Source organism: Anthonomus grandis, chromosome 2, assembly GCF_022605725.1.
Source record: "Anthonomus grandis grandis chromosome 2, icAntGran1.3, whole genome shotgun sequence".
In the NCBI taxonomy this organism is placed as follows: Eukaryota; Metazoa; Arthropoda; class Insecta; order Coleoptera; family Curculionidae; genus Anthonomus; species Anthonomus grandis.
This window is the reverse complement of record NC_065547.1, coordinates 29,536,901-29,552,930: the sequence shown is the minus strand read 5'-3', so window position 1 is coordinate 29,552,930 and position 16,030 is coordinate 29,536,901. Positions and strand designations below refer to the sequence as shown.

The 16,030-nt window shown below is 33.2% G+C and overlaps 1 protein-coding gene across 1 annotated transcript; it reads right to left on the bottom strand.

Annotated features, from left to right (window-relative positions):
* Nucleotides 1-12,298: 12,298 nt before the first annotated feature.
* LOC126733428 (spidroin-1-like) lies at nt 12,299-15,678 on the bottom strand. Its single transcript, XM_050436740.1, has 15 exons — nt 15,252-15,678; nt 13,750-13,774; nt 13,605-13,648; nt 13,510-13,551; nt 13,431-13,452; nt 13,330-13,373; nt 13,258-13,276; nt 13,132-13,181; nt 13,050-13,074; nt 12,950-12,993; nt 12,875-12,893; nt 12,765-12,814; nt 12,685-12,709; nt 12,480-12,526; nt 12,299-12,414 (listed from the first exon to the last, which is right to left on the bottom strand). Exons 1-15 carry the CDS (start codon nt 15,304-15,306, stop codon nt 12,368-12,370), a joined length of 558 nt encoding a protein of 185 aa, XP_050292697.1. The 5' UTR covers nt 15,307-15,678; the 3' UTR covers nt 12,299-12,367.
* Between the last annotated feature and the right edge of the window lie 352 nt (nt 15,679-16,030).

The window sequence follows — 16,030 nt, the reverse complement described above, 5'->3', positions numbered from 1 at the left end:
ATTGCTTTTGTCCCAACTAATAAATCAGCGACATATCGAAGCCCCACGTGGCTATGGGCTTGGATTGAGCTGTCCTTCTATTAATGCTGATTCATTTGCCCTCACTAGAGGTAATGGCGAGCCCGTTCTTCGTCTGAGCGTTAAACCTATCTTTAAATAAGAGGTAGGAGTTATGAAGGCAATTGCGTCTTGTCTGAGTCTTTCCCTGATGATTTCTTCGATATCCACATTTTTATAAAAGATTGATAGCTTATAGCTCTAATGTTAGTGTCCTAAAGGCGTTCAAGGAAATTAGCTAAGTTTACATGAATCAAGTATGTGTTGCCTTGTAGCGGCTGAATAATTCTTAATACAAATTTCAATCCTGGAGCTCCTGATATAGAAAGAAAGAAAGAAAATATGCTATATTACGTAAGAATAATCTTGTGTACAAGCATCCTACAAGCTAAAAAAAAACAAAACAAAAATACAATTTTAAAAATTGACAAAACAATGAACAAAATTAAACACAAAAAGACAAAACTTTTTGAACATACTTAAATTAAAGATAACTAAATAAAACAATCAATTACTAAATAAAGGTAAACTTGTTGACAAAACTAGAAAAGAAAAAGGAAAAAAAAAACTTTCCAACATGTTCAAGGTTAAAACCTATCATTAAAAAAGTCATACAGGTTATAATATGCCTTAGCCAATAAAAGCGTCTTTAATTTTCTTTTAAATTTCTTAACATCCGATATATGTCTAACACATAGAGGAACATGATTGTAAATTTTTTTACTTACGTAAATTAATAAGTTTTTGGTAAGGGAAGACGTAGGGAACATCATTTAAACGACGAGTCAAATGGCCAGTGTCAGAGGGTAGTTTGGGAATTTTGTGAATAAGAGCAGCTGTTTCTAAGATAAAGAGTGAAAAAAGAGTTAGGATTTTTTCAGAAATGAAGAGAGGTTTGCAAGAATCTCTTAACTTAGCAGAACACAGGTATCTAACTGCTTTTTTCTAAATAACAAAGACAATGTTAAGTAGCCCCTTATTGGTTAAACCCCGAAAAGGCAAGCCATACCGAATATGAGATTCTACAAGTCAAAAGTACACTGAACGTGCAACCACCCCTCCCAGCTCTTGTTTTGCCATTCTTACTGCAAAACATCCAGAAGATAATTTCCCAGCTAAATGTAAAATATGATCTTCAAACCGAAGGCGACCATCAATGGTAATTCCTTAGCACTTGCAGCACTCTTTATTCTGCAAGAGGGAATTTTCGTCAAACATCAGACCCTGAGCATCGCACTTAAACCCCATAATAGACGTCTTTCTTACATTAAACACGAGCCTGTTGGAAGCACACCCCCCTGATAAAATCTGAAGGTCTTCAAGGATACAAGTCTTAATATAATCAGAATTTTTATGGCTCAATAGTATGGTGGTATCATCAGCAAACTGAACCACCTTGCCCTGCAGTTTCAATGAACTTAAGTCATCCACATACAGTAAAAATAACTGTAGTCCCAATACTGAACCCTAGGAAACGCCGCATTTTAGGGATCTAGAAGCAGACAAACGCCCTGACACTGTAACCTTCTGAGTACGATTTAACAGATAGGACTCAAGCCATCGCAACGCTACGCCCCTAAAACCATATTTATCGAGCTTAGATAACAGTATTCCATGATCCACACAGTCAAATGCTTTGGATAGATCACAAGACACTGCCGCCGATGACTCTCCAGAATTCAAGGATACATAGACGCTCTCCAAAAAGCTAAAAACAGCATCATGAGTCCCTTTACCGGCTTGAAATATATAAAGTATAAAGTACACATAACATATAAAGTATATAGAACAGCTGCCATAATAAAACATGCATGCTCATGCAACACGATACTTAACGATTTAAAATAAAAAACATAATTAAATTTTAAAAAGGAAAACTAGAATATTTAAATGAATTAGAATAAAATTCTACAATGGAATAGTATAAGTACGCTTTCTCCACTAGAAATACTTCGTTGTGCAAAATTGTTTTCCGAACAGAGCTAGTGTCGAAGCCAGTTCAATATTGTTTGGTGATTGAAAACATTTATGCTTTCATAGAAGATAGATTTTCGCGTTAGGTTGGAAGTAGAAATATACCGCTGCATTATAAATAGAACGTAGGGCAGATTTTTGTAATATAAAGAGCAATTGTAAGAGATAGCGGTTAGTATTTCCCTCAAACAGATTCGATATCTAAGACAAGATTCAATCAAGGCAAAATATACCGACCTACCAACCTGTGAACTAAGTTCCTAGGTGATTACCCTTGCTGCAAGATTTTGTAAATATTCTTTACACTTCAGTTCCTCATCTATAATTAAGCCAAGAAACTTCATGCTGTTTTTCTGTATGTCTAGTTCGAACACCTCAAGATCAATTTCCTAACTATAAGACCCTTGAAACAAAAAACCTTGTAGTCCTATGGTTGGAACCTTTGATACGACTCTCAAATCACGAGACAGTTTTACCACTAACTAAAATTCTTTATTTTACTCTCGACGAATTTCGCAAACAATGTCTAGCATCTTGGGAAAAGAAAAAAATAAACTAAAACTACTTACAAGTGACCTTATCTCTAAAGATGTAACCAATAGAGCGAAAATGCAATAAAGTATGGCTTAGCAGATCTTAAACACTAACTTAACTATACAATTTATTATAAGGGATCTTTGATTATAAGGAACCTTTATCCCAATGATCTTTTTTTTTGCATTTTCTCCAATTTTTAATTTCTTCCAGGTCCGTAAATATAGAAGAGTGAGAAGAGACCTGATGGAAGAGCTGCTCCACAAAATAGACGTGTCATGTCGTCGGCAAATAACGTAAACTTTTCATGTATATCAAGATCTTAATCCTAAAACAGATTCTTGTAGGACTCCTCACTGTAATGCACCGCAGTTCGAGCTCGCAAAATCTATGAACACACGCTGGGAACGATCTCTCGAGTAAAACTGGGCTATGCCCCTAAAGCTCTAGAGGTGAAGGTTTAACAGCAGAAGTTTATCATTGATAAATCAACGGCTTTTGAAAAATCGTAAAACACTGCCGCAAAAATACCACCTCGATTTTTCTGCCCATACTACTCATAAAAAAGTTGTATATGGGTACCCATCCCCTTCAGAAATCCCAACTGGAATATACTGAGAATATTATGTATTTTCAAAAAAGTCATACCTCTCTGTTTCACGAGCTTCTCGCATTGGATAATAAAGAAATAGGTTAACAGTTAACAGAGGGTCTTGAGAAGAAATAAAAATCGACGTGTCCGAGCGTTTTTTTTTTCGAACACACCCTTGAATTCAGTTCAGTCTCAGCGTCCTCACTATATGAATTCAGGTTGAGAGAGTAATTTATTGTATTTATTTTAATGAATATCCAACATGTAGCCAACATTTGGTCCAAACATGTAGCCGCTGTGAAAGTTGTGCGAGTGCAAGGGTGATTAATCACATGATCTTAAAATAGAAAGATAATCTGTAGTATTTATATCATTACTTAATATATCTTTATTTATGTCTCCACTCAGAATTTGAATTTGTATGTAATAATGATTGAATATAATTCAGAAGATAAATAAGTTCATAATTTTTGCCTATGTTCTATAATAAGATAATATTTTAATTGAGGAACCCATTTAAAAAACAATCCCTCGGCTGTTTTATTGCGTATAGAATGGACATTTATTATTAAAAAAAAAGTTCGTCTAGATTATCAACTATTAAAGTGTTGTTATTAATAGGACTAGAGAAATAATTATTTACCAAAAATTTATATGCATGCGTTAGATTGTATTGCGTTTGTTCCATTATTTGTTTATTCTGCTTTTCCGATAAGCCGTAAAATTTTCAAAATACTTTATTTGCCTATAAAAAGAAAAACAATTCTAACTAAAAACTAATTGCAGAAGAATCACATAGTTTTCTTTAGACAAAAAGGATGTTATCGCGATTTTTAAAATCGTTGACACTTGGCATTAAGTATGCCAGGAGTGATACAACCCTACTACTACTACTACTACTACTAATACTTAACATTTATTAAACTTGGAAACTTAACAGAACGAAAGGCTTAAAAAATATCTCGTTGTATTCATAAAGTAAAAGAAACAAAATAAAAAGTCACATGTATAAGGGTGCGCAAAGGGTCTAATCTGGCTCAGTGGTACCCCGACAGACAAAGGAGAACTGATCCACAACATCCGAGAGGGGCTTCGGGAACACTGAGAGGCTCTTAAGTATATGTATATATTATAGCATTTTAAAAACGTGTATATTTTAATTCTAAAACTTTTGCGTTTTATTCTGATTTTAGTAAAAACTCTTTTATATATTTTGCAATTTTTTTTTTCATATTCTTAGTATTTATTGAGAGATTATTCCATAACGTTGTGGCATTATATAGAAAAGACTTTTGAAAATTTGATGTTCGAGGACAATTTTCATTGATAACCTTTACGATATGGTTAAGGAGAATTATGTTCTACCTTACTACTAAACTCCATAGATCCTCTTGAGAGTCCGAGAACTGGGACAAAAATGGCATCAGCATTCTTAAAGATTTTTTCTTTTGAATAGTATTATTCAGTACTGGTCTGTCATACACAAAGTTGCAGCCAATTAAGATTACGTAAAAAATATTATTCTTGAATCTATCGGTTGTATGTCTTTATCCTATAAAAAATGAAAAATTAAACTAAAGAAAGAAATTCATCGTTATTTTTTGGTTACAAAGTCGGTAGTTTTATTCTTTAGTGGGCGAGTCAAAACTCCTCCATACACTTATCAGTTTTGACTAGCAAACTATTGACTTAAACATGAAAGTTCCAGCTTTTACAATGACAAATGAATGCCATCTTGCCAAAAAAAATTACAAATATTTTCTTTAGTGCGCTACTGGGAACTATATTAGTGTTTCTAATATTGAAAAAATAAATCAACAATAAAGAAAAAAAATTATTCACTATCTATTTGTCAAAAACTCAATGTTTCATGATACAGGCCCAAATCCGCATGTCGGTGGCATGCCACTGAAATATTTTGGTATATTATAAAATTAAACAACAAAACATATTTCTATAAGTTATTTTAACAACAAAACGATGTAAATTAAATGAAGGGAGCCAAAAAGTTCCTGCGCTTGCGCCCGCGCTTACATGGCATCCCGCACCTACAGATAAAACAGAAATAAATCGATGGCAGCGCCATCTCTGCGTGGACTTACCGAATTCTTTAAATCCAGCGGCGCCTGCGTGAGAATAGGAAGAACTACTTCGTGGTAGAGAGAAATAGAAATAGAGATATGGAATATGAAGTTTATTAATATCAGTAAAATGGCTAAATAAACTTATCTCAATGTTAGAACGAAATTTAGGTTCATTTATATAAAAACCATCGATGTTCTTATGTGGACATAATATTACTTCTTGGTTATCTATTTATCAATATTATAATAGCAATTAACATGATAATGTTAATAGTGTATTAATAATATAATAATTAACCTGTCTCCACTTTGTTGTCCAACTATGACAAGACATTATGAAATCTAAATGATCTTAAAAAATTAAAATATTTTTATTTTTTAAAATAGACAAAGTAAAGTAATTATTGTAGAAATCAATTCTTCGATACTTTTTTGTCAGAAAGTCGATTGATTTTACAATACTCGGGTCAATATTCTCCTACTTTCAAATTTTAACTCATTGAGTTTAAAAAATTCGATAACGTAAAACAAACTTTCAAAATGGCGGAAAGACGACATTTTGGAAAAAATCATCAAATATACAGGGTGAACTATGAAAGAAAATTTCAGAACTATGAAATCAAACTTCTAGGGGTTCTTCAGTGCAACAGTAGAATCCATTTGAGTATAGGAACCCATGTCCGGAAATGTGTCACTACGCCACTACGGCCCTAAGACGCGTTTAAATTTAGAAAAATATTAATTACCTAAATAGGGTCTGATGCATTTATTTTTACGTTTTGTATATGATACCATCACAACAATTGTTCAAAATGTCTTCCTCCAATCTCAATACACCGATTTAAACGCCGCACATGATTTCGGCGAACTACACTAAAAATTTGATCCTCTAGCTCCTTGTCTAATTAAGTCTAGCTCTGATTCTACTGGAGTTTCGTAGACTAAAGACTTTACATGTCCCCACAAGAAAAAATCGAGCGACTTTAAATCGAAACCAGGGATCAAGAAACTGCTCCACCTCTGGCAATCCAACGGTGACCAAACCGCTGAGCCAAATACTCGCGTACTTGTACAGCAAAGTAAGCCGGCGCCCCATCATGCTGAAACCACATTTGCTGTCTAACGTTTAGTGGAATATTTTCAAGGAGTTCTGGGTAAACTTCCTCCAAAAAACGCAGATAAATAGGTCCTGTTAACCGTTCCGGTAGAAGGTATGGCCCAATTAAATAATCATCAACAATGCCTGCCCATACGTTGACAGACCAACGATTCTGATGTTTTCTTGGAAAAATTGCATAAAGATTTTCTTCATCCCAAACATGGCTATTCCTACTATTAAAAATACCGTCTCTTGTGAAAGAGGCTTCATCGGTCCACAAAACATATCGTAAAAAATTAGGTTGTGCAATGATGTGATCCAGAAGCCATCGACAAAATTGAACTCTAGGATGATAATCGGCTGCAGTCAGACCTTGAACTTTCTGGAAGTGTTAAGGATGGAGTTGTTGCTCGTGTAGTACCCACCAGACAGAAGCGTTACTCGTATTCATATTCTTAGCGACGTCACGTATGCTATTTGATGGTTCATCGGCAACTCGCTGAAGCACCTCTTCTTCAAATTCGAGCAACACTAGTATCATGCATCTTGGCCTTAAACATGCCTGTCTCAGCGAGCCGCCGATGAACCGCAATAAACTTTTTGTATCCAGGATGCTGTCGTTCGGGATAACGTTCATGATACAACCGCGATGCTGCTCGTGCATTGCAGTTTGTTGCTCCGTATGCCAAATGCATATCCGCCAATTCTTGATTGGTAAAGTTTTCCATTAGCAATAAATGTTTAAAAATTGTAAGCAATAAAATTTTTAAACATGACATTGAGAATTGACATTGATAAGCGTTGATTTTAAATAATTGTTGTTATGGTATCATGTACAAAAGGTAAAAATAAGTGCAGCAGATCCTATTTAGGTAATTAATGTTTTTTATAAATTTTAACGCGTCTTAGGGCCGTAGTGGCGTAGTGACGCATTTCCGGACATGGGTTCCTATACTCAAATGGATTCTTCTGTTGCACTGAACAACCCCCAGAAGTTTTATCCCATAGTTCTGAAACACCCTGTATTTGTCCACCATTTTCTTCGTTTCTATTTGTCAGAATATCGATTGTTTGATAATATAAAGTGGGTGGGTTGAGTTCCGCTCTCCTCTTTAAGTTTTGATTCGTTAATTTTGTAAATTTGATCATAGCTTAACAGGCAAACTATCTATTAACATAAAAAATTATAGTTTAGTCTTTCAAAGTTAGGCGGGTGGGCACCATTTTAAAGGCAGTCTTATAAATCAACTGTTTGATTTTGAAAAAACATTTTAAACATGAACCTTAGAGCCCGTTTCTGTAAGATAATACTGAAGAAAAACTGGTGATACTACAACAACTTCAGGATACTATTCCATAAGCAATGTGAGACTTAACTAAGGAGAAGTAAACAGATCTCAGTACAAGTCGCTCTAAGTGATCGGAAAGCACTCTTAAAGCATAACAACTAGATGACAACTCTATGAAGGAACCCCGATGTGTTCCTCAAATTTTAAAGTCCCATCAATTGTGAGACCAGGAATTTGGCACTTACAGCGGAAAGCATTTGATAATGGTTTGAAGAGATGTTAGCTAGATAACATTTAAAGGTTAACGTATTAGTTTTTGTTATGTTAAAGAATACTTTATTACTATTATACCAAGTTTTATTTATGAAAAGTAAATCATTATCAATCATTTGTTAAAGTATTCCAACACTACTTCCACGCCAAACGATCAGAGTATCATCAGCAAAAAGCCTAATACTTCCTCAGATCTGAATAGAGGCAAAATCGTTATTCTGCACACGGAGATTTTTCCTTCCTAGGATACTAACTTCCTACGATCACATAAGTAATTTGAACAAATTGAAAGCTACACGTCTAAACTCATAAACCTTAAGCTTGTGAAGCAACACATTATGATCGATAGAGTCGAATGCTTTCGACGAGTCAGTTTTTACTATCGACTATGAACTATTGATGTAAATGTGACGGTTCCAAATTTAAAATGGCGTATGAGAGCCATCTTGGAAAAAGAGCATGGATAATCATCAGTATCGTTTTAGCAGTCATACGTGACGGTCGTGTTTAAGTTCGTAGGAGGCTACGCCGGTACTCAGTTTTGTTTTTTTTTACAACCACATCGACGTGCTATATTTCCGTACACTAATTACCAGGTTCCTGCTTCAGTCAATATTTTTTTTGTTTTTTTTTGTTTTATAAATATTTCCTATTTTAACTAACTAGACTTCTTTTGCGGGCATTGACCTTAGCAATTCCTGTCTACCCGTATTTATATATTCCTTAATTTATTAAAATGAATCGTAATTTCAAATGCTGTCAAAAAAAGGAGTTTTCAAATTATAGCTGGATCTTTTGTATGTCTATATTCCACCCAAGTTGTTTGTATAGAAATTCTGATGCCATAAAAATGAGAGGCTACAAAATTTTATGCTCAGAAAAATGTCAAATAAATTTTAATGTAAATGAGAATGAAAAGAAGTCTTACAAGCAGAAGATTCATGAGTTGTTGATTGAACTAAAAGAAAAGGATAGGCATATAGAGAGAATGAGAAGAACTAGTTTGGTGTTTGAAGATGAAGTGTCAGAGGCCGAAAAGAAGTTTTCCTCCTCCCTAGATAATCTACACAAACTTAATGATGAACTTAAAATTGAATTAACAAATTTAAAAAATAAAGAATGTGAGTTACTGTCACTATTAAAAGTATGTGAAGAGGAAAAAATAAATTTCAATATAGGAATCAATGAGTTAAATACCTTAAATAAAAATTTAATTGTAACAATAAAAACATTAGAAAATGAATCTGCAACCTATAAGATGCAAATAAATATCTTTCAAAAGGAAGTTAATGATTTAACTAAGATGAATAAGAATATGATCCAGTCTATAAAGATGTTGGAAGTTGAAAAAGATACTTGCTATTCCGATATTTGTGCATTAAAGGAACAGCAAAACGTATCTAAATTTGTAAATATAAAGTCTCCAACACAGTTACCATGTAAGCCAAATTCACCCGTTGATGTGGAAATTGTAGTAGAGTGTTCCTGAAGAAAATGCGTCTGAAGTTTGAAGCTAACTACAAAGTCCATAGACCAAAGTTTATAGACCACCCACAGGAGATATTGGTATGTTCCTGGACAAACTTGATTCTCTATTATCCCAATTGTCTCTACACTCCATAGTTATATTGGCTGGTGACTTTAATATTAACTTCACTGATGTAAGCTTGCTATCCTATCATGCATCCCTTTTAAGTATATTGAAATCTTATGACTTTAAAATACATGTTCTTTCACCCACACGTATAACATCCTCATCTGCAACTAATATTGATTATTTGTGTACAAATTTAAACGATGTGTCATGTAGAGTACTCTCATCTGGTATTTCTGACCATGAAGCCATTCTCGCTAGGATTCCATGCAACACTGTATTTCCTTCATCTCATTATATAGGAAGAATTTTCAGCAGAGCAAATTTCAATGCTTTTTCTTATACAGCTTTGCCCTGACCCGTTTACTTTGTTATTTCTTGTGCTATGTGGCAAGATCAATCAGTGTTTTCCTAAAAAGAGGCTTAAAATGAAAAATAGAAAACCAAGTATACAAGTGCAAGTATACAACTAATGCAAACATTATTCTTTATCATCAGAAATATCGTAGTCTATACAGAAAGACGATAAAAGCAGCTAAGGTTAAATATTATAGTGACCGCTTGAATGTGTCCTCAAATAGGCAGAGAGAATGTTGGTCAATTATAAATGACTTCAGGTATTCTCACAAGAAAGTTTCAGAACCAGAAGTAAGACCAAATAGTTTAAATGATTATTACTGTAATATTCCTCATTTATTGCTCAAGGATGTGAATACTATTATTGATCCTTTGCATTTTATTCAACAAGGGTCAGTTCAAAATTCTTTTTCCATTTATCCTGTTAGCCTTACTGACGTTGAAGATGCAATTAAAAGCTTAAAAACCATAAATCAGCTGGAGCTGATGGAATATCGTTAAAGTTACTACTTCTTTTGCCTGACTCAGCATTGAGTGCCTTAGCTTCTGCCATAAACAATTCCTTTTATAATGGCATCTTTCCAGCATGTTTGAAAGAGGCAGTGGTTACCCCTTTTTATAAGGGGGGAGATTTGAGTGAGCCTTGTAATTTCCGTCCAATTTCTATATTATCTACCCTCTCCAAGATCGTTAAAAGACTTGCAACAATCAGAATTTTGTCTTTTTTGCAACATAATTGCATTTTATCTGCAAATCAGTTTAGATTTCAAACGGGAAAAGGGACTCATGACGCTGTTTTCGGCTTTTTGAAGAGTGTCTATGTGTCGTTAAATTCTGGAGAGACCGCGGCGATAGTGTTTTGCGATTTATCCAAGGCATTTGATTGTGTAGATCATGGAATACTGCTGTCAAAGCTCAATAATTATGGCTTTAGAGGTGTGGCAATGCAATGGCTGGAATCCTATATGTCTAATCGTACCCAAAGAGTTACAGTATCTGGATGTTTATACGATTTCAGCTCCCTTAAAACTGGAGTACCTCAGGGTTCAGTGTTAGGACCACTATTATTTTTGCTCTATGAAAATTATTTGGGTTCATTAAAACTGGAGGGCAAAGTGGTTCAGTTTGCTGATGATACCACCATTTTATGGAATCATAGAGATTCTGATAATGTTAGAGCCCAGGTTTTTAAGGATCTCGAGATTTTATCGGAGCGGTGTGCTGCAAACAGGCTTGTATTTAATGTGGTCAAAACCTTTATTATGGGATTTAAGTATGACGTTCAGGGCCTTATGTTTAGTGAAAACTCCCCCTTACAATACAAAGAAAGCTGTAAGTTCCTTGGTATTACCATTGATGGTCGCCTTCGCTTCGAAGATCATATCCTAAATCTTGCATCAAAATTATCCTCTGGATGCGTTGCAGTAAGAATGGCGGGGCATGAGGTGGGAGAGGTAGTGGCACGTTCAGTGTACTTTTCTTTTATTGAGTTCCATCTTCGTTATGGCTTGCCTTTTTGGGGTTTGAGCAACAAGGGATTATTAAACATAATTTTTGTGATTCAAAAAAAGGCAGTTAGATACCTATGTTCCGCTGGGTTAAGAGATTCTTGTAAACCTCTCTTTATATCTCAAAAAATCCTAACTCCTTTTTCTCTTTTTATCTTAGAAACAGCTACTCTTATTCATAAATGTCCTAAACCTCCCTCTAACACTGGTCATATGACTCGCCAGGTTAACGATTTTCCCTTACCAATCCCTACATCCTCCCTCACCAAGAACTTACTTATATACCTTAGCAAAAAAATGTACAACCATGTTCCTCTATGTATCAGACAAATTTTAGAAGCTAAGAAATTCAAAAAGAAATTAAAATCACTTTTATTATCCAGGGCATATTATAGCCTTGACGATTTTTTTAATGATACCTTTTGACCTGTGCTCTGACATCATTTTAGTGTTTTAGTTTTGGTTCCTATTAAATATTTTAATTTACTTCCTCTAAATTCTGTTTTATTGACAGCTTTACTTATTTTTTAATTAAATTTATCAAAAAGATGCTTTTTTTAAATTTTTTCAGTCTGTTTTGTTATAATTAATTTTGGGAATGTGTGTAAATTTTATGGTAAAATGTTTTAGATGTTATGTTTGTTTGAAATTTGAAATTTCAAGTGAATTTGGAATTTTTTAGTTTTTAGGATGCTTGTACACAATATTTTGTTTTGTCTTACATAATATAGCACATTTTCTTTCTTTCTTTCTTTCTATATTTAATGCACCGCCGCGCTATTTGGATTTTTACTACCGACAAAATGAAATATTAATTAAGAAAGGAAATCGGTTGCTATCTATTTGTCAGTAAATCGATAGTTCATGATGCCGCCACGCCCAAATCGGGAATCCAACACTAACATATTTTGCTATTTTCTAAAATAATACAACAAAACACAATTCTACAAATTATTTATTTTTACAATAACGCAATTTAAATTAAATCCAAATCAGTCTTGGTTATTTAAAAAAATCCTGCGCCTGCGCCGGCGTTAGCATGGGCACCCGCTCCTATAAACAAAATAGAAATAAATTGATGAGTGGTCGATAGTAGCACCACCTCTAAGCGGACTTACCGAATCCTCCAAATCCAGCTGCGCCTGCGTGAGAATTGGACGAACTACTGTGTAGTAGAGAAAAAAATATATTCAAGGAATTAAAATTACTCTATAAACTTGTGTCAATGTTAGAATGTCGATGAAGAAAAGTGAGTTGAATTTATATAAAAACCATCGATGTTCTAATATGGAGATACTATTTAATACTTTTTTAGCATCTTACCCTGCAATGCTTCCAAATGGGCTGCCTAAAATAAATTGAGAATAAATAAAAATAAAGTAATAAATAATTATAGTACTCACTGATTCCTACCGAATGCGCGTGCGAATTTGCACCGGAAATACCAAATTGACTAAAAATAATGATAATGTAAAACAAATAATACAGGAACAAATGGTTTTCTGACACTTACGCAACTGGGGCACGAGCTCCTAAAAATAAAATTATTTTTTTTTTGGAAAATTTAATCTCTTACTTTATAACTTACCTCTAGCAAACGAACTTGCCCCGGCATCAGCTGAACTAAAAGATCTAAGAAAAGCAATAAGAAATTCCGTTTTTTTTTCAGTGAAATTGGAGTGGCTTACCCTGAATTCCCTAAATACCCGTGACCTAAAAATCAATGGTAACTCAGTTCAAATTACCAACAATTTAAGTATATTTCCTTACCAATACCCCCTGCGCCAGCCGAAGCTTCTGCATTGGCTTGCGCCGAGCTTCTAAATAGGTAAGTATCGTTATAGTACATTTCAAGTATTGATATTGCTTTTAACTATATAACAAATAATGGCTTACCCTCCAAATCCTCCTGCACCTGCAAACAATTGAATTTAGTAATTTATTTGAGTGTAACTTAGAATAACTTACCAAAGCTCCCTGCGCCTGCTTGAGCTCCGGCATTAGCAGAGCTTCTGAATTAAAAGAAACTTATGACAAAAAAATTAATTTTATTTACAGATGTGACTTACCCTCCAAACCCTCCAAACGACCCTATATTAAAAGTAAACTGGTTATATTTATAGTTTCAATAGCTAGTGTTAGGCTTACCTCCACAGCATCCACCAGCATTATTTGCCCCAAAACCTTGACCTAAAAAGGTAAATATTTGTATTGATGCTTGCTTTCTTTTCCTACAGACTTACCAAAGCTGCTAGCCTCCGCGCTTGCTGAAGCTTTAGAAGATGATCTAGTAAAATAATCATTAGATGAGAATGAATTTTTTGGAAAGTAAGCAGTGTATAAAATATTTACTGTCAAAGCTTGACAGGCTATTTTGTATTTACTTACCCTGCATAGCCCGGGGAATGAGGAGCTGAAAGATACGATAAAAGTTATTTTCTTTAATTCAATAAGTTATTTGTATTGTATAAATGTTTGTATTTGGACGGTAGTAAATTTTCATTGAAAACTTTAAACTTTCTATCAAATAGATTACGATTTTTTCATTGAAAATACCTCAACGGTTTATAGGAAAACTATCAACGTTGTAACAAGTAAATAAGTTTTCATATAACGTAAATGAAACAATCAAAACATCACAGTTAAAACAAGTTGCTCGAAAAAGTATTAAAAAAGCATGGATGCAATTAACAAAGACTTTTGTTAAGCTTAATAAAAGTGAAAGGAAGAATCAAAATGTTGGCATGTCGATAGAAACAAATTTCCATGTAAATATACTAGGTATTGAAAATTAAAATCCCTGAGTAGTATTTTTAATTTTAATTTTAACTTTATTGTCAAAAAAGATGGCACTTTTTTTGTAAAAATAATGGAAAATAAAATTAAATATTGATTTAACAAGTAAACAATGACGTTGCGAGAAAAATATATTCCATTGAATTTTCCTATAAATACAACCATAGAAGTTTTACAAGATAGACAGCGAATGTTTTCTTCCAAATGTATTGAGTTAGACCATAAAGATTCTAATGAATAAACAAAAACTCTCATGTGGTAACTAGTAAGAACAGTAAAAACCATAGATATTCTAACTCATAGGTGAATGTTTAAAAAAATACACGCTGATATTTTACTACAAACTAAATGGAGAACTATGAAAGTGATACTAATAAAATAACGTTCTAATAAATAGAATTTGATTATTTGTTTATTAAATGAAAAATGCCATTGCGTGTATAATAAACATATTTAGGAGAAAGAATTGAATATCCAGAGACGTTCTAACTTAAAGACGATATTTATTTATTTAAAAAAGGAGCACTATAATAGTTTTTTCTATTCTAAACAGGAAGACCATTAGATTCTACACAATAGACAGCCAATATCTTAAAAGAAATATTAGATTAATAAAGAGTAAGACTTGGAATATCAATAATAGAGTAATTCTAGATGATAAATATTTAGGCAAATAAAAAAAGCATATTTTTAAAAATACTTTCATAAATTTTATAAAATAGTTGAAACTTATTGGCCTTCTAACAAATAGATTTTTTTTTAATAATTAAAGTAAATGTAGAGAATCCAAGCTTAGAATAATAAAGTCTTAGTACAAAATAGATTTTGTAAGCTTTTTGAAGCTAGATGCCTTAAGAAATTTGCCAAATTAATTTCTTTTGTATATTCACTAGCACAGTTGAAATTAAAATAAAATCCATAGACGTTCCATCTAATGTCTATGACAAAACTTAAGAATATAGAGACATCTTAAACATAGAGACATCTATTTGCTTTTATTAATAATAAAAATTCTTGCCAATAGCTTAAAAAATTATTAGCGTTCTAGTAGATAGAGAGCATGACAATAAAATAATAATAAATAACTTATTTACCTGCCAAAACAGCGCTAAAGGTAACAACAACCACCAAAGCAACAAATCGATTCATTTTTTTTAACTGGAAAAGCACCGCTAGCTCAGGCAAAACAAAATCAACTGACCAAAACACTCTCTAAAATACCCTTCATATATTTTCAAAAGTTTCTAATGACGTTTTCTGAAAAACCTAGAATTTCGAAAATTGTTTATTAATGATTTATTAAATATGCTGAAGCCGGATGGCAAGGTTGTCTCATTAAGAGTATTTTATAATCGTCTTGAGGTACTTTTTCTTTTTCGTGGTATCCATCAATATTTACTTCTTTTTTTTACTTTTACATTATTTCCTGAAAGTAAGAATGTGGGAATCTAGTAATAAACCATATATCTCGGTTGGATAAAATAAAGTTTATTAAGACAAAGAAAACGACAAATTACAGCTCATTATTTTAAAACCGGACGACTGACAGACTGACTGACAGACAGACACATAACCTAACAATAAACATGTGTATATTAAATAAAACAAAATTCAACACAACTAGTGCCCTCTTTTAGTCATACTGCTCTAAATCTCTACCCACAATATTGCTGAACTCAAGCTTAACAAACCTAGACATGGCATCCTTTGTATAAAACTGGATTACAATGTACATATTTCTAACAGCCCCACTTAATCCAGTGTATACTAGAACTTAAGAAATACATACATAAACACTTAACCTAAGTACATGGTTATATACCTATACCAAAATTAAAAACATCCCAAACAGTTTACAAAATATTTATGCTTG

Coding starts and splice junctions, on each gene's coding strand:
- LOC126733428 (XM_050436740.1), bottom strand. CDS start 15,306: ATGAATCGATTTGTTGCTTTGGTGGTTGTTGTTACCTTTAGCGCTGTT. Junction 13,649..13,749: donor CATTCCCCGGGCTATGCAGG/GTAAGTAAATAC, acceptor TTATTTTACTAG/ATCATCTTCTAAAGCTTCAG. Junction 13,453..13,509: donor TGCTGGTGGATGCTGTGGAG/GTAAGCCTAACA, acceptor CTTTTAATATAG/GGTCGTTTGGAGGGTTTGGA.